This window comes from Botryllus schlosseri, chromosome 3, assembly GCF_051294905.1.
Source record: "Botryllus schlosseri isolate E-star chromosome 3, Bs_hap1, whole genome shotgun sequence".
Lineage (NCBI taxonomy): Eukaryota > Metazoa > Chordata > Ascidiacea > Stolidobranchia > Styelidae > Botryllus > Botryllus schlosseri.
In genome coordinates, this window is record NC_137238.1 from 23,485,473 (window position 1) to 23,503,962 (window position 18,490).

The 18,490-nt window shown below is 40.9% G+C and overlaps 1 protein-coding gene across 1 annotated transcript in view; it reads left to right on the plus strand.

Annotated features, from left to right (window-relative positions):
• LOC145436118 (cyclin-G-associated kinase-like) overlaps window positions 1–18,490 on the plus strand; it is a 42,168-nt gene that overhangs the window by 17,276 nt on the left and 6,402 nt on the right. The window contains exons 8-17 of the mRNA XM_080313401.1: window positions 681–793; window positions 913–1,003; window positions 10,541–10,720; window positions 10,905–11,040; window positions 11,829–11,964; window positions 12,769–12,902; window positions 14,794–14,991; window positions 16,134–16,337; window positions 16,454–16,650; window positions 17,666–18,445. Coding sequence (XP_080169527.1) covers window positions 681–793; window positions 913–1,003; window positions 10,541–10,720; window positions 10,905–11,040; window positions 11,829–11,964; window positions 12,769–12,902; window positions 14,794–14,991; window positions 16,134–16,337; window positions 16,454–16,650; window positions 17,666–18,445 — 2,169 coding nt within the window. The remainder of the gene's footprint in view (window positions 1–680; window positions 794–912; window positions 1,004–10,540; window positions 10,721–10,904; window positions 11,041–11,828; window positions 11,965–12,768; window positions 12,903–14,793; window positions 14,992–16,133; window positions 16,338–16,453; window positions 16,651–17,665; window positions 18,446–18,490) is intronic.

Below are 18,490 nucleotides of genomic sequence, written 5' to 3' on the forward strand. Positions count from 1 at the left end.
ATCCCTTGTATGAGACTCCAATTTTACAATTTCCGATGGATAATTCCACAGTCGGGTATAGATTGACCCACACTGGGTATCAGGGTTGTAACCAAGTCGCTAGGTTACGAGTCACAAGTCAATCTCACTTTCATAGTTTTGACTCGAGTCAAGTTAAGTCTTATTCAATTCGCCACCGAATCAAGTCCGAGTCCAAGTCAGTGAGTAGCAGGCCGAGTCACAGTGTTGCGACTCGAGTCTAAGTCCAAGTCATTGTGTTAACTGTTCAGTTTTGAGCTCAGTCTGGTTCAACCCATTTTTATCAACGCTGCTCGAGCATGGCTCGAGTGATACAGAATGGCTCGGAATTGAGAATGACTCGACTTGACTCGAGTCAAAACTATAAAATAGAGATTGACTTGTGACTCGGAACCTTGTGACTTGGTTACAACCCTGATGTGACCCCTTGAAGAAATCTACTACTAATCTACTAATCTCAATTGAAGTAGTTCTGGAAAGTTTTTAAAATTTCCACTTATAATTGTGTCAAAAGGTATGGCAATACTTCTAATACCAACTACAGTTGCAAGACTGACTAATGAGACCACCTCCGTTTGACATGATGTCACAAATCCTCTATCATCAGTGGCTTGGTATCGGTGAATTGAACCATGTCGAGAGCCATTATTTACCTTTTACAGAGGCAATCTTACAAATCAACCCTAACAGTCGGCCGCCTGCCGCCGTTATTTCGGAACAATTGAAGGAGCTGGCATCGTCGCAAAACATTAATCCCAGCGAAAGGATATACTTTGTAAGTGCATCCGACAACAGTTCAATTTAACCTAAATTCAGAGACTATCTGGCCTGCTGCAAATTGCGCGCAGTACACCAATACTTTGTAGGGATGATCGTAAACTTCTATCTTCTCAGAGAAAAATCACACCGGTGCCACCCAAGGAAATTCAACGCCCCGCGCCTTCTCCGCCCACCCAAAGACCGCATTCAAACAGTCAGAACGAAGGTGAGTTGAAATTGTGGGGGCACTCGCTTGTAACGCATTGTTGAGTATGGTTTCGTGGAACAAATTCTTATGTCTCTGTAATTGTCTCGCTTACTTTTTACGAGTCTTAATCTCGTAATCTTATCATTATGGCGAATTTTTTACCTAAAAAATGGAAGATTTTGATCTAAAAAATCCAAATTTTGACATTTTATGACCTATGACCTATGAAGAATTCCAGTAGTTACATCACGCACTATGGTAGAAATAATACAAATTTGTTGTTGGACAACGGAAGATAGGCCTACTTTCCTACACTGTAGAATGCAGCCTTTGAATCTCCCTGTCATTGAAGCTGTACTGTCTGATCCCACGACAGCTGGGTTTTTGCAGAGTTTGGTGTTGGAAATAAACTGATACATTTATTGGCAAAACACGACCTTTTCCATTGGGAGGTGACAAGTGACCGAGGTAATACTGACCTGGTTCTCCTACTAAAACAATATGTTTCTCCAGCTCTGTTGTCATAGAGCATTCTCCAGTTGGTGCCTCAACCATATTCAAAGTGTCATCTTTTCTTCCATCGAAGTAGAGTCCATACACAAGATTTAAGTTTTCTGCTTCTCTTCTTTGTATTTCTTTTCTGCACCTTTCTCTCTCTCCTCGTAATTTGCCGTGATCTACCACAAACGAATCACTTTTTTAGTTGATTATTCCAACATCTTGCAATACACAAGTTGCAGCAGCAGCTCCTGTAAGGTCCAATACATTATACCGTTTACAAACTCTTGCCAAGTTGATCCCCAACACATGGTTTTGGTTTGATGGTTGAGCACCTCCCATAAAAGTTGAATCATTACCAGAAGATGTTGATTAAGATTGCATTGACTCTGAATCACTTTGATTAAAGCTGAATTGCCCAATAGAAGTGCTGGCACCTGCATTAGAATCACCGGTTGTTGGATTGAGTTTGACTGCCTTCGAAATCTTTCGTCAGCTGATGAAAGAGACACTGCGTCAACCAAACATTTTCCCTTGCGCTCTGCTTTCTGATCTTCAAATCTTTCGGAGCCATCCTTAAGCCACATTGGAGTGCAATTTTATCTCTCTGTTTGCTATCGCAGCAGAAGATGCCAAAAAGCCTATCAATATCTTGCAAGAACGTAGTTTCCATTTCTTTATAAGAATTTGATGTTCTAGATTTCTTGTGATACTGAGTTAGTTGTCTAAATTTCAACATCAGTTGATTGACTTTTCACGCAATAGGAAACTCATTTATGGAAAATACATTGCACCAAATCCAATGGTCATGTAGCTCCTTTGCAACTATGAAGAAAGTTCAATCATGCCCTCTACTATCCAAATTATACTAGGTTGATATGAAAATCAACTGATAAGTCCTTCAAACAAGATTTCGTTGTTAAAGCAGCAATGTAACAAACAGTAACATGCTAATCGGCATTGCAAAGTTGGTACAACCATCCAACACTTTTAATGGCGGTCTAAAAATCGACAATTTGCTTGTAACTTTTTTTCTGTACATTTTCAGGACAAAGTTCTGTGGAAGTGAGATAGAAACATGTTGCTTCCACAGATTTTAAACCCAAAACTGGCTTTCTAGCATAAGCGGTTATCAGGATATGGCAAAATTAGCTATTTTCGACTCGTTTGGTGAATAAGCTCGGCCACTAGAGGGCGTAAGAACCTGAAATTATGATAGAAGTTATTCATTTTTGATTTGGGGCCAAATATCAGAGGCACTTTGTGAAATTCAAAATTTTCTTTTTTTCACTCCACCCTATTCCTACAGTATCGTGTAGAAAGTGTCCGTTATTATAAGCAGGGCATGGTATGGTATGGTATGGAACGAGAATTTTCCATACTCCATACTTGCCTTACTCTCTCCATACCATACTTGCAATTTTCCATACCATACCAACATTGTTCCATTCCATACTTGATACATATTCCATACTTTCAAATACTTCAATATTATGAGTATAGTACCTTTTCCAGCACCTATATTATTGATATTTCGGATGTCATTATTGCGCAAACTAGCCATGATGCGAATATAACTCCTGGTAATAGTTTCACAGAGTCTGTTTCGGTGAGGTTTGGTTCTCATTGGTGAGGTGCCGTGTACAACATACGGCCCGCAACGAGATTTTGTCCGGCCCGCGGACAGTTTCCCGTCTTACATGATAATGTGGCCCGCGACCCCAGTCTGCCGAGATTCCTCACTACTTGCCTAAACGTCAAATTTTAGTGACCGCATGTTATTATATAGGTCTGCGCACTGCTCAGCGTGCGAGAGTGGAGCTTACGGGTAAGTTCTTCGAAGCGAAAAGACTTGCATTATCGGCATTTACGATGTACTCAACCCTAATGAATTGATATCTTGGTAAATTCGGGTAAAGGGGCTTATCAAACGCTTTGAAATCTTAATTAAGGATTGCACTGTGAGTTAGTTGATCAGAGAGAAACAGACATGGCGGCGACTGTATGTCAAATGCTGTTCTCAAATCCACATTGTATTTTCATTATCGGCTAAAAATGGCTTTGAAGTGACATTGCTGTCGATAAAATACATTCAATAAATACGATTTATTCCTTGTATATATGGTCGAATAATTTATCCATTCAGCAATCCGGCCCGCGAAGTAGGCCTGCTTAATTTTGCTATATCCGGAACGCCGACTACAGAAGTTGCACGCCCCTGCTCCATAAGAATATCATCGCATTTCCGGTACATTGGCATGAGGCACATGCAAGTTTGAAGTAAATACTCGCAAAATAATATATAATATATGCGCACCCATAAAATATCCCAGCTGCAGGCGATCAATACTGCAGCGACCTGCGTGATTATTAGTACGGTATTTGGTTGGGGTCAGTTTGGCGAGAATTTCAAACTAAATCTACCACACTCCCTGATCTATAATCCTAATGAGATAGCGTTTGGAATATGACCAATAAGATATCTCGGTAGGTAAATAGTATAAATGTACGGATAATGTTTCAGAAGAAATGTAATCATCAATCACATTGAGCATTAAGTACGTTGCATCATGATTGCTTGTAAGCTCTCGTCACTCAAGGAATGAGGTAGTTGGAGTAATCAACATTACCAATTATTGCGTCACATGATAGACTACGTTCGGAGACGTCGTGTCTAGACTCAATAGAATATCGGATCAACATTACTGTTGTCATTATTACATCACAAAATCATGCCATTCCAAGTGCTCTTAAAACCGTTGCACCAGCGTGTATTTGATCCAACACAGCGTTTAATGGTTCACGTTCACACATAACAAAGGCGATCGTATTCCGTTAACAGCGAACAACGTACGCTTGATGAAGCTTGCACAGATCACGATAAAATGCATAAGACACCAAAGTATGGAAGTATGGAAATGTCGTTCCATACCATAGATTAAAATCTTCCATTCCATACCATACTTGCATTGTTCCTTATTCCATACCAAAATATCGATCCATACCATACCATACTTCCATACCATACCATACCATACCATGCCCTGATTATAAGTAGCTTGCCAAGAATGGAGAAAGAACATTCACCAGCAGCAGTTGTTTGCTGGCAACACTGAAGTTGTGCGTCCACTGCTGGTAACACACCGTGTTGCTTCATTCTGACAATGTTGTCTACATCACAATTTTTCATCATGTGCTTCTTGATATAAGAACAAATGCCCACGCAGTCTTGCTTCAGTTGGGATAATGCGGCACGTTGAGCATTACACCATGTCAACCTATGTTTCATTTGACCCTTTATGTTTCACAATGAGCAGACAATGGGCCGTCTACAACGGTAGGCCTTTGAAGTAGGCTGCAAGCTGTGAAATGTCAAATGATAAGTACACTGACAGTGCAAACATCTACGATACAAGCGAAATGCAGGCCGCAAAAACATTTTGACTTTGTAATCAATTTTTTGACCCAACGCTAGAATTTTGACAAAATTTTGACTTATTTTGACATGTCGAAAAGAAAATCGCCCTACATATCATGTTGTTTGGAAAATTGGACACAAAGTTGAGTAATTCTGTATCACCCGATAGGAGAATATAGGCGTGTGGTATGCCAGGATTTTTACAGTTTTCCTGCCGATACTTGATATTTTTGGTGCAGTAGTGGTGGTACAGCAGTGGTACAGTGGTGCTAATGGCGAATATTTACCCATCAATATATGATTGGTACTTGGTCATTAAATTAATGTCTTAGATGAGGAACGGAGTCATGGAACAGCCTTGACAGTTGTAAGCAATTATGTTGTGTGATTGGCTTGCTTTGATCAGTAGATTTAGATCTTGCGATTCTATCACATTTTTTAATCAGTGTGCTATTAGCTAATGTAGACTGATCATAATTCATAGGCGCAATGTGAAGTTGGCTACTTGCCACATGAAGGAATAGCCTACTTTCTTAGGATGATATCTTGGAGTATGGATATAGTGTCGCACTTTCTGTTTGTTGGATAAGTGGTACAATCCGGCGCACACTGATCAGAGTGAAGGAAGCGTTGTAGCTTTGGAACTTCACCAGATACATTGCATTTGGAGCTTGATTGCCCAGATATCTTTGTTGAATTATGGCTCCAAGAAGATTACTAGAGGCCAATATGAAGCAAAATATATGATGTCTATAGGCCTACTTCAGGTTGAAAAACCCTCGTTAGAAGTGGTATTGATTTAAATGCACCTAGGTAACAGGCGTAATTTTCAGTTTCTGATGTGATTAGACCTGGTTTGTATCTGATCAGCCAGGCATGTTCAAATATTCCAGTTTGTTGATGTTTACTGTGTACAAATGATGATCGAACATTATTTATCATAGGTAATGTGTACCTTGGCTATGTCGGCAACAACATTCGTTTTTAGTTTTGGAAAATTTACTGTTGAAGGTTTTGCTACTGGTTTGATTTCAGAGTGGAAGTCGGGAAGACTAGAAGATTTGCCCATTTTATATTGTGATTCATTGTAAAGCAGTGTCATTTCTCTCAACTTGAGTGGCCTGTAGCAAGTTTATATTGTAGGGGTAGCCCACTATATTGAAGTGACTTGCCCCAAGCTTCCTACTTGAAGGATGGACTAAAAATGTTCATTGCTCATTGCTCACACAAGGTGGGGATACTTTCAGTCAGAAGTGTTGCTTGGTTGGTTTGTGCTGGGATAATGTGAGAGGTAGTCGTGTTTTATGTCCTTTTTGTCCATGCTTAGAACTTGGAAGGAATGCATTATCGATTTGGAAGCTATTCATCTGCTGTCTTGCTACTGTACTAGGACATTAGTAGTAATTTTGACCTGTGAGATTTACCACAAGTAGCCTACTAGAATTTTACAGATTTTGTGTCTTATTACACCATGGTTTTATGCCATTTAGGATGGCCTGGATATGAATTTTCTAAAGATGATACAAATTCCTTGGACAGAGACTTTTTTCTCCACAGTAACATGGCTCAGGTCTCACTAGTGAACTATATATTATGGTGTTGGCGTATCATAGATAGTAAAATGACTAAAATCAACTTAGCGATCTGTAGCCTATAACCTGAATACGTTTATCAGATATCTACCATTAATATTTTGTTGAATGCGAGACGATTGACGATTTGTTTCAATCATACTGATGCCATTGACAGGATGCTGGTTAGCATACTCTCTCTGTTTCACATATCCGAATGGGCACCACCAACATAATTCAACTCTATATTCACTAAGTGGCTGGCCTGCTGCATCCTTATTTTACCACTATTTGTAATTTTTGAACACTTCAGAATTGAGCCTATTGAGGTGTGAGGCTTTCAAATCAAATCCACATAAATGGAAGCAGAGGGCAGAGTCGATATTGCACCGGTTTGATGATCGTGGATCTCGTCCTGTGTCACTCCGAAAGGCTCTTGAAATCGATGAGCATATTGATTTCTCTGTTCTGAGCGCTAGGTCAAGAGCTTTTGCCAGACTTGTTGTGGTATGGAGCAAGATATGACTTCAACTGCTAGGCTGTTGGTTTAGTGGAATACGTGCTAAGGGATAGGTTGAAAGATGTTTGTGGTTAATAAGATAGCTTCTGAAACATTGACTGCAGACTATTTGATCTTAGTTTGATGTGGTTACTGGTTTTTAGCGCTGATTAATGGGTGTTGGTCATGTAATTTAATTTATTGCGCAACATTAGATATTCATACCAAACCAGGATGTAGTGTTTTTATAATTCCAACTGGAACCTTGATTTCCACTTTTTTATCGTAATCTTCTGGAATTGTTTGATTTCGCTACCATGCTTGCATCTGAACGCAAAAAAACGAAGTGTGCAATAAATTACATTATGTGGTATAATGCAATGTGTACTAACTCCATGTGATATACATTCAGAAAAATAAATGGTCTGTCTCAGTGGTAAGGTAACCTTCTTATTTTGTCTGTAGAGCTTCAATTCTCCATCTTATGGCAGAAATTGTATTCAGGTGGGGAATATAATCCAACACTTACTTATAGCAAGTCCACTTCCGCTGCCTAAATTTTCAGGCATGTTATCATCTCCATATTTCAGTGCCCCTTAATTTTTCATCACTTGTCCTCGAGTTGCTGAGATGTCACATGCTGTTATGTGTGAGATTCTTTTTATATATTCATGTTTGGCTTTTCACCAGCTTAGCAGATGAGCATGATGTGAATAATTTATGATTGAGGATTATATAGATATTGTCTGGATTTTAGGACTATAGCAGCCTAGTGGCTTTTGTGGAGATGTCATTCCAGTCAGCATAACTTGCACACGGATTTGCGTAGATTTCTTGTTGACTTCAAGTAACTTTTTTTTAACCACCGAGGTTATGTTTAAACAGTTTTAGGAATAGTAAGTTGTCATGTGTGCATTCTGTATATCTGCACACTGTCCCACAGTTCCAAGGATAGTTTTTTTTAGTGTAACCATGCTAGTAATATCAGCATTAAGCTATGATGATCTGTTCAAGTCGAAAGTTAACATTGGGGAGTGTTGTGGGACTGAAATTATTGATAGCAGTAGGACATTTATTAATATTCATCGCTATTTCCAGCTCAGCCGTAGTAGCGTCAGATAATATGGAAGATAAAGTGTTACAGCTCATGTATTCAACTGAACATATTATTTTACTGTCTGTACCTTGATCCCTCGCAAAAAAAAAACTTGAAAAAGTGACTGCACGGTATCTTGTGATGTTATTTTCTTGTTAGAGACTATTTACTGTTGGATATATTTTGGTTAACCATAAGGTCAGAAACATTTCTGTCACATCGGCCTATTTCGTTGGATGCACACTGCACAGTGCTTACCAATGATACCACTAGGCCTGTGATTTATTTTCGTAATGATAACTAACAAGTGAGAATATCCTACCCCTGCTACATTTTTAAGGTACATTTTGGGAGTTTTGTACGCTGGAATATCCCACACAGTTCAATTGCATTAGTTATGATACCAATTAACCATGTTCTCAATGTAGGCTACATTGCAATACTATTGAGGATAACTTTTCCTTTATGAATCAGCATGTGAGTCATAAAATTCAATGCTAATTTCATTCCCACCCTAGCAGAGTCACTGAGACAGCTGTGTCAGCTTAGTGGCAGATTTTTTGACAGGCATTGGTGAATGTATGTCACTGACTTTATGTCAAATCAATGCTTGTTGCAATACCTAACAGTAATTCAATTGGTAATGTTGTAAGCTTGACTTTAAACCAGACGTATCTCAAAACAACAGTGATGTTATGATGGTGTTGTATCTTTATGGTCAATCAAAGTTCCCCTTCTGTGGCTTGAGATGAATCTTTTTTTTTTCATAGCTACCAGCCGCCCTACAGCACTGCCAGATGCCACCAGCTAATTAACTGTATTGGTCTCCCCTCCGCATAATTAGTTATTGATTTCTGTAATGCTCATCTGTGTATCAATGAGATAAGGTACCCTACTTCCCATCTGCCTCCTGGTACCACACTAGTTGGTGATGGTTGATATTGTTAGCATTGACTCGGATTCCAGCATTGTCTTTGTGAGAAATTACCAGGCTAGGTTGTTGGAAGAAATTTCTAGCATAAGTTTCTGTAGTTGCAAGAGTGATAGTCTGTGAATTAATTGCTAGGTTATTGGGACATTCAACATAGGAATTGTGAGGATAAAGTGTAAAACTTGTAATTCGTATGTGTCAAGGCTTCGAATTGTATTGGTAAAGCTCAGTCTGAAGTGTATGTCATGGATTCTAAATTTTCAAGTGTGTCTATCATCTTACTTTTTGTAGCTTAAAGTTTAGTTAGTTAGTTTGTGTATGGCCAAGAATTCCTGTTATAGTAGAAGCCCATGAGATCATAATTTCGTCTCAGTTATGTTACAATCAGCAACTAAAAGTTGCATACCAGTATCTATATGGATAACCTAGCCGGTACACTTTCTAATCCATGGAATTTGGCCTCGGTGTAGCCATGTGATATTTCCTAGTATCATAAAGACCATTAGAAACATGTACCATAGCTTATTAATTGATGTAACAAGGATGACAAATTAACAATTATCTTGTGAATTAATACCAAAATCCCAATGTCTTCTAAGAGTTGGCTACACAAGTTCAAAGTAAAGTGTTGAGTGTTTTAATTGAAACAGACTCTCTCAATAAGTAAGTCAGACTGACACATTGCACAAATTGTTAGGTGATTGTATAAATGAATCAATGGTCTACATGTGTATTGCTCTCCATGCAAGTATTATCATTGTTTAGTTCCCATTTCTTTGTATGGAAAACTAGGCTATTTGTACCATCAATGCCAGTAACGTAAAAGTTCACTTGGAGCAGAACCACAGAGCACAGACGTTTGCCAATCTATGGTCTTGGACCCACCCGGAAACCATCTATACCTGTCCTTTTTTTAATAGGCCTGGCAGCCAGGCGCTCTGGTTTTCAATTGATTTGAGCATCATTCGGAATACTTCATTAGAAAGCATTGTAGTCATACTGTGATGTTTGGGATGTACATGAAAGTCTCCTCTGACGAAAATACCAGCTTCAAGCAGGACTACAGTGATTCAGAGGACTATGACGACGGTACTGTTGCGGCACCATTCTGGGAGCGGATTGGATAGTAGTTTAACCTTGTTTCACGTAAAAATTACTCAGTTTTAGCTTTGAATATTCTGTTCCATAAAATTAACACAGAATTAGTAATAGTAAGGAAAGTAATACTGACTTTATTTACATATAATTTACCTGTCCGTTGACTAACTCTAACTTTGAAGCTTATCACAAAAGGAACTTGCAACCCAAACCTGCTTACTATGGGCCTACAGGCTGGTCCCATTGACCCATCCAAATTGTAATTGGAGAAAATGCTGTGTTCGTTCCTGGTGGATATCTCGTGACTGGTGCAACATGATAGCCTATTGCTTGGAACAGGGTCGAATCTAACAATCTTTCTTCTCTGCAAAATTGCAATGTTACCTAGACTTATCTCTCAAAAAATGTGTCTAAAACAGTTCGTAAAGAGGTACTACTTTTTAGATACGACTCAAGCAACGTCAGACTCGGGTGCTGGCGGCGGCGGCCTCTTCAGCATGATGCGTGGCGGAGCAGGGAAGCTTCTGACCAACATCAAAGACACTTCGTCGAAAATGGCCCAAACCGTGGCGAGCTATACAAAATCCGAACTCGATTTGACCTATATCACGTCGAGATTGATTGGTGAGTAATTTCTGAGAAATTAGTAGTTTCACTTTGAATTATGTGTTACAGTTTGATACTTGCTTAAAATATTGGTTTGTCTGCGACATGCAGTTATATTGTAGACATTGGCATGATAGCCTACAAAAGAATTTGATGTGTGTTGTCCAGAACTTGTGTCTATTTGGTTTTCTCCCATTTACAGTGATGTCATATCCTGCCGAGGGCGTGGAGGGCACGTATAAGAATCACGTCGACACAGTTCGCGCCCATTTGGATTCGAGACACCCAGACAAATACGCCGTCTTCAATCTCTCGCAGAGACAATATAATGTCGCCAAGTAAGACCTATTTTCTTTCACATAAACTCGACTTTTTGTGGATGCGAAAAGTGTATGCCTAGATCTGTTCCAAGTATGTACTGTGCAATGTGCATCTTTTGTTGAACCCAGTCTTCTGTTGTAAATTTTACAAATTTGCAATGAGACTGCCGTGATTTTTCGAATTACAACTGTATTTTTAGGGCTAGCTTCGAGTGACAGAATATATCAGGATGAATACTTACTCTACTGTGTAAAATTTATCAGTGCAGGGGTCGCCAACCTTTCTGAAAGCACGAGATACTTCTTGGGTACTGATCTGGATTGCAACCAAGTCACAAGGTTCCGACTCACTAGTCAATCTCACTTTTCTAGTTTTGGCCGAGTCAAGTCCGAGTCCAGGTCATTATGTTATCTGATCAGTTTAAAGTTCAATCTTGTTCCACCCACTTTTTTCAACTCTGCTCGAGTGATATAGAATGGCTCGCAATCATAATATAGTCATTTTCCTCAGTCTTGACAGTTTCTGGCCCTATTTTCCAAGTGACAGGACTGATAGACGAAATACCAATACTGTGGTAAATTTACTAGCCTATTCTTCAAAGTTACAATGAAATGTCTGTCTTGGCCGTCCTAGTCTCGAGTCATATGACTCAGTTCGAGTCATGTACAATGAATCGAGCACAAGTCGTGTCAATACATAAATTGACTAGGGTCGAGTCATTTTACGCATTTGAAAAAACGACTCGAGTCAATTTGAGTCTTCAAAAAATTTCAACTTTTGTAATCACATGGATTTTGCTTTTCAGATTTTATAACCGAGTCGTTTACGGCGGCTGGCCGTTAAAGTCTGCTCCTTATTTTCCGTCGATATTCTCGATTTGTAAGAAGATTTTTCAATGGTTGAAAAAGGACCCAAAGAATGTGGCCGTAGTACACTGCGAGGTATCCTTCTTCAATTCGATCGATCCCAAGCCGAGGGATTGGGAGATTGAGAATGCTGACTTGGTCGTTTCGACATTGTCCTATCTCTTCGTTACATGTCTTTGTGTCCTGTGTGTTGAATTGGACGTTGCGTCTCCTTGCGTGGAATAAAAATTCTGGAATCGCCACTTCTACCCTGTTTTAACCACATGGGACTAAAGTAGTAACCAATGCTACTAACGCAGAATGAATTCAAAGGCCTGACACTACTCTTCTAAAAGCTTAATTGCGAGTCGGTGATCAACTTTACTTCTAATAAGATTGAAAAACGAAACGACGTGAAAATACTCTTGTTGGTATCGGGTATCGATGCCGTAGTTGTAAAAAGTAGTTTACGGCGATGCCACATAGGCCCACACGTAGAGATTTCACCGGCTCAAGTTGAACTTCAATATCAGTAGGCTAGATTTAACTTCATGGCTAATGTCTGATGGCTACTGGAACTATGAATAGATGTGATATTTTACTATTCTTCGATCATTATATGAATGTGATAAAGCTGGTTTACTGTAGCGATCTGAGGCACACATATGATGCTAGTTGATCGTAAAAGCACTTCTTGTGTGATGAAATTAAGAAAGTCTATATTGTGTGATTAGGTATCGATCTCTCTAGTAAGTTTGACGCAAATCTATTCAAAACGCACTTTCCGTGTAACAAAATTGTAAAGTAGGCCCCCCCACCGTTCCTAACTATTGTGCAATTCAATAGTGATCTCACTTACATATGCATGCGTTGGAGATATGTAATCGACGGTATTTTCAGGATGGAAAAGCAAATTCGGCCGTGGCAGCCTGCAGTCTGTTCATCATGTGCGGCTTGTTTTTAACGCCAGACGCGGCCCTGTACATGTTCAGTATGAAACGATTGAATCCGGGAATATCTCCGTCGCATAAAAGGTAGCCTACTGTTCCCCCAGTTCAATTGCTGTAATTGGGGTTCTTTATTGGTTTCGCTGCAGCAATTGTTATCGTGGTTGTAACCAAGTCACAAGGTTCCGAGTCACTAGTCAATCTGGCTTTTATGGTTTTGATTCGAGTCAATCGAGTCATTCTCAATTCACCGCCGAGTCAAATCCGAGGCCAAGTCAGGGAGGAGCGGGTAGACTCCCAAGTCATAGTTTGTAGACCCCAGTCCGAGTACAACTCACAGTGTTAACTGTTCAGTCTCGAGTTCAAGTCAGGTTCAACTCACTTCTGTGAAACTCTTGAGTGATATCGAATCCCTCGGGTTCATAATACACTCATTTTTCTCCCTCTAAACATGTTTATTCAAACAGATAAGATACAGTTTCTGGCAGGGTTGTAACCAAGTCACAAGGTTCCGAGTCACAAGTCGATCTCACTTTTATAGTTTTGCCTCAAGTCGAGTCATTTTGAAATTACCGCCGAGTCGAAGCCAGTGAGTAGAGGGTCGAGTCCGAGTCATAGTATTGTAACTCGAGTCCAAGTCCAAGTCGTTGTGTTCACTGTTCATGTTCAGTTTTGAGTTCAGTCCGGTTCAAGCCACTTTTTTGACTCTGCTCGAGCGATATAGAATGGCTCGCATTCATAATATCGTAATTTTCCTCAATCCTAACAGTTTGTGGTGCTATTTTCCAAGTATCAGGACTGATCGACGAAATACCAATAATGTGGCTACTTTACTATTCTCCAAAGTGGCAATGAAATGTCTGTCTTGGACTCTTGGCCGTCCTAGTTTCGAGTCCAAGTCGAGTCAATTTACGCATTTGAAAAAATGACCCAAGTCGAGTCACCAAAAAATCTTGACTAGAGTCATTACAACCCTGGTTTCTGGCCTTATTTTTCGATTATGACCCTGATATACGATACCTGAATAAGTCAATATAATGTGTCGCGTCATGCGCAGTGACTCGAGTACAAGTATTGTCAATACACGAATTGTTTCGAGTCTTTTCATTTACCAATCTAAAGAAAATTACTCGAGTCAGGTCGAGTCAATGAATCATTGTGACACGTGTCCGACTCGGGTCATTACAGGGTTGTAATGACTTGAGTCATGACTCGACTCGAGTCAGACTCGAGCCACGATTTTCGGATGACTCGACTCGACTCGAGTCATTTTCTCAAAATACATAAATGACTCGACTCGACTCGAGTCAATCTGTGTATTGACTCGACTTGGACTCGAGTCATTGCGCAGGACTCGAAGCAAGTCATTGACTCGAGATTCAGACGGCGAAGACCGACATTTCATTGTAATTTCGAAGCCAACACACTATTTGGATTTCGTTTGTTGGTACTGGTGCTTGAAAATGCGACCAGAAACTGCTAAAAGTGAGGAAAATTGATATATTATAAATGCGAACCATTCGATATCACCGAACAGAGTTTAAAAAGTGGGTTTAGGAAGACTTTAAATGGAAACTGAGCAGTCAACACAATGACTTGGACTCGGACTCGAGTCATAATACCATGACTCGGACTCGATCCTCTGTTCGCTGACTTGGACTCGGACTTGACTCGGTGGGAATTGAAAATGACTCGACTTGACTCGAGTAAAAAATATAAAAGTGAGATTGACTTGTGACTCGGAACCTTGTGACTTGGTTACAACCCTGGGTCATTATAATCCTGATTCTGCTATTTGTGCGACATTTGAACTAATACAATTAGTCAATTTGGGCTCGTGATTGAATCTGGAATAGGATTAGCATTTGAAAACGATATATCAGAACGTTTTTAGGTAGGCCTAATCGATATTGTCCCATCTGCTAGACGTAGCTGAATTTCTTCGGCATTTCATGCCTTCCTCGTCTTTTCATTCCAGATATATGGAATACCTGTGCGGGATGGTGAAGCCTGAGAGACCAATCGTACCTCACCAGCGACCGCTGAAAGTCAAGTCTATCGTGCTTCAACCGGTGCCATTGTTCAATCGGCAGCGCAACGGCTGCCGGCCGTTTTGCGAGATCTTCGTCAGAGACCAGAGGATCGTCACCACTGCGCGGGATTACGAGGATATGAGGTCGGTCGGTTGGTATTGCGGTGTGAACAGAGATGGGCAAAATGCTGATATCGTAAACCGACCACGGGCGGTCAAATTATTCAGCGTTTGTATTCGGTTTATACCTGGAGTAATAGCAGTTATTTCACAAACATGTGAATACTACTGCAAGGGGAAGTAAAATATGAAAGTGTAGTGGGTAAATGTAGAAGTCAAATTTATGCCGTAAATTTATGCCCGATTACCAAGTATGAATAATGACTTTCAAGACATGTCAACGCTACTTCGTTTTGGGGACCACTGGGCTTGCTAGACGGAGGCTGAGGAGTTCATAATTGCATAACTTCTATTGCTGCGCACATAGTCGCCAGCTTCCTTCATAGGCCATGAGGTTTGGGCAAAGGTGATGACTGAGTCGGTTTTTTTTTTAACTTGAAAAAATCTAAGCTTTTCACCTAAAAAAGTTGATTTTTGACATTTTTTGACTTTGAAAATCTTGCATTTTGACCTCGTGTATGTGATATAGGTGTTTTCCCACATAAAGTTAGAATTGTACTGCTTTTCTTCATCATTTCTGGTTGGAACTGTCTGTCCTTGCGAATTAGTTTGGCCTGAAAAAACTTTTTTGACTTAAAAACTGATAAAATTTTTGCATGAAAAACCTTTACGTTACCGAAATCTGGACCTACGGAGAATTCCAGTAGTTACATCACACGTTATGGTAGAAACAATTAAAATTTGTCGTAGTGCAACGAAAGATACTTTCCTACACTCACCGTCAGTGCTAACTCTACGATGCAAACGAAATGCAGCTGGCAAAAAAGTTTTGACTTCACTTTGACAAAATTTGGACTTATTTTGACATGTCCAAAAAGAAAACGGCGTAGTGATGACGCTCAGCACGCCAAATTGAGAGTGGAGTCGTGGGACATTTTCAAATCGAAATTTGAGGCCGCGACCATAAAAAGGTTGGGAACCCCCGCTGAAAAAGTAGAAGTGTTTCGTCACTAGCCACCTCCTTCGTTTTATCCCATTTATTAGTCCTGCTTTTGTCGCACCTATGTGAAAAGCAGCATTAACCAAAGAAATAGGAAATTGAAGGATCAGAAAAACACGAGTTCATTCGAAAAGGCGCATTAAAATTTTCCAAATTTTATTTCCAGACAATTTTCTGTGGACCAGCCCAAGGCGGTCATCGACGTGGACGCCCACATCACCGGCTGCTCCGACGTGTCTGTGTCGCTCTTCCACGCCCGGCAAATTCTCGGCGGCAAAATCCAGGGCAAGCAGAGCGGGGTGAAGATGTTCCAGCTTCAGTTCAACACCGGATTCCTGCCCGACGGCGCCAGGGCCGTTCATTTTGAGAAGTATGTTGAGGTTAACCCATAGGGGCCGGGGGTTCTCCCGCTACAATTAGAACTCTAGTATCGCAGTGTCGTTGTCAATCTCTCTCAAAACACCACAAAACCGTGTGTCGTTTCAGATACGATTTGGACGCTTGCGACATCCGGGAAAAGTACCCTGAAAATTTTCAAGTCACACTAAACGTCGAGGTTTCGTCCAAAGAAGATTTCCACGACACCGACGACTTGCCTTGGGAGGACTTTTCCGCAAAAGGGATCAATCCGAAGATTCTCTTCTCGAGCAAGGAGGAACAGCAGGAGATACTTTTGAAATTCGGTGGGTTCTCTTGCAATTTCGAATTGAATTTACTCGCCATTAGCTTGACTTGTACTAAATACAGGATTTGCCAAATTGGCGATTAGAACTAGAACCAACCAAGTAACTAAATGTAAACCGTAGTTCAAGTGCAAAATTCGCAAATTTTCCCCCTAACACACCTTGTTCACGCTAGATAGGTTTCTGAGTTCGAGAACTTTTGCTGAGAAAACCTAAGTAATATATCTTGCATGACACACAGTGTCGATATCGGAGAATGAGGCGCTATACCACTTTAGAGTGAGCGACCTTTGGGCTTCTTTCCCAGAATGATGATCTTGTGCTATCCTTTTATTAGACAGCTGCAACTTGAGTCTTCACTGTACCATAACGAATGATTCTGTTTGTGTTGTGACCCACAACCTCACATGTATGTAATATGATTTGTTTACTTTGTTTGGAGTAGACTTACATGTATGTTTGAGTTAAGAACTAGGTGCATCATTACCATTGCAATTTCGAAAAGGGGCGCTGGAGGAACAAATATAAAGAACCACTGGCCTAGATAGAGATGATCTTAATGTGATGACTTATTAAAAAAAAACTGGATTGCTTTACAGCAGTGGTTCTCTAAAACAGGGGATCCGGAAGCATTTTCAGGGGGTCCTCTGAATTTACAAAATAGTTGTTAGCCTAATTGCATTTTGACAGTCCAAAAGTGGTCCGCAAGTACAAAAAGGTTGAGAATCACTGCTTTACTGGCATCAAGTAGCCTAGAGATAGTTCAAAGGTATTTTATTCATTGGCTGCTACTCGAACTAAAGAGGGAGTCTTTAGTTTCTGCATGCTGGCATAGTGCACACTTGTAATCATGTCAAAATTTTCGGGGCTACTCGAACTAAAGAGGGAGTCTTTAGTTTCTGCATGCTGGCATAGTGCACACTTGTAATCATGTCAAAATTTTCGGTATTGATATTTCTTGAGTACTAACGACATCTACTATGTTCACATCCAATTGAAATCCGGATAATTTCAGGTCACGCCGAAGAGGACCCGATGCCCTCTATCACGTATACTTGCGACCTGGACCCACCGAAAGCCGTCCAGCAGCCAGCGGAACCACGAAAAACCGAAGGACCAAAACCAACCACCGCGCCGACCGCCAATTTCTTTCAAACTCTGGACTGGTCCGGGGCGGAGACCCAACAGACCGCGGCCGCCCCGGTTAAATCGCCCGACAATGAGTCCGACGCGAATTTGTTAGGGTTGTCGCCACCGCCTACCCCCGGTAACAGTGTCCTGCCGACGGCAGCCCAACTGACACCGCCCACCGAGCGAAAAACAACTAAACAGGAACATTCTCAGGACGAATTTGATCTTTTAGGGTTATCCAGCGGGACCAGTGATGCCCCGCCACCCGTCATACCCGCGAACCGGCCCACGAGTAATTTCGATATCTTGTCCGGGTCTTCGAATTTTACGTCCCAGCCGCAGAGTGCCCCGCCACAACCTGCGGCGTCCGGGGTTGACTTGATGGGTGGTATGACCGACTCTTCGGACTTTGCCTTTGACCCTTTCGGCAGTTTTTCCACTACGTCCGCGCCAGCGGCGAAACCTCAGGAAGCCGCGGTATCTGAGGCGCAATCGGAGTTTGTGTCTTTTGACCCGTTTGGTTCTTCCAAGTCCAACGGTTTTGGTGCAAATTCTTCAGTCTCGGCGGGGCACTCGCAGCAGAATTTACAGAAGCCTGCGAGTCAACGAATTGTAAACGGTCAGGCAGCCGCGAAGCCCGCCGATAAATCTGACCCATTCGCGGGTAAGTATCCTACTGGTTGAGTAATCTTGCGGGGCTTTGAAGCTG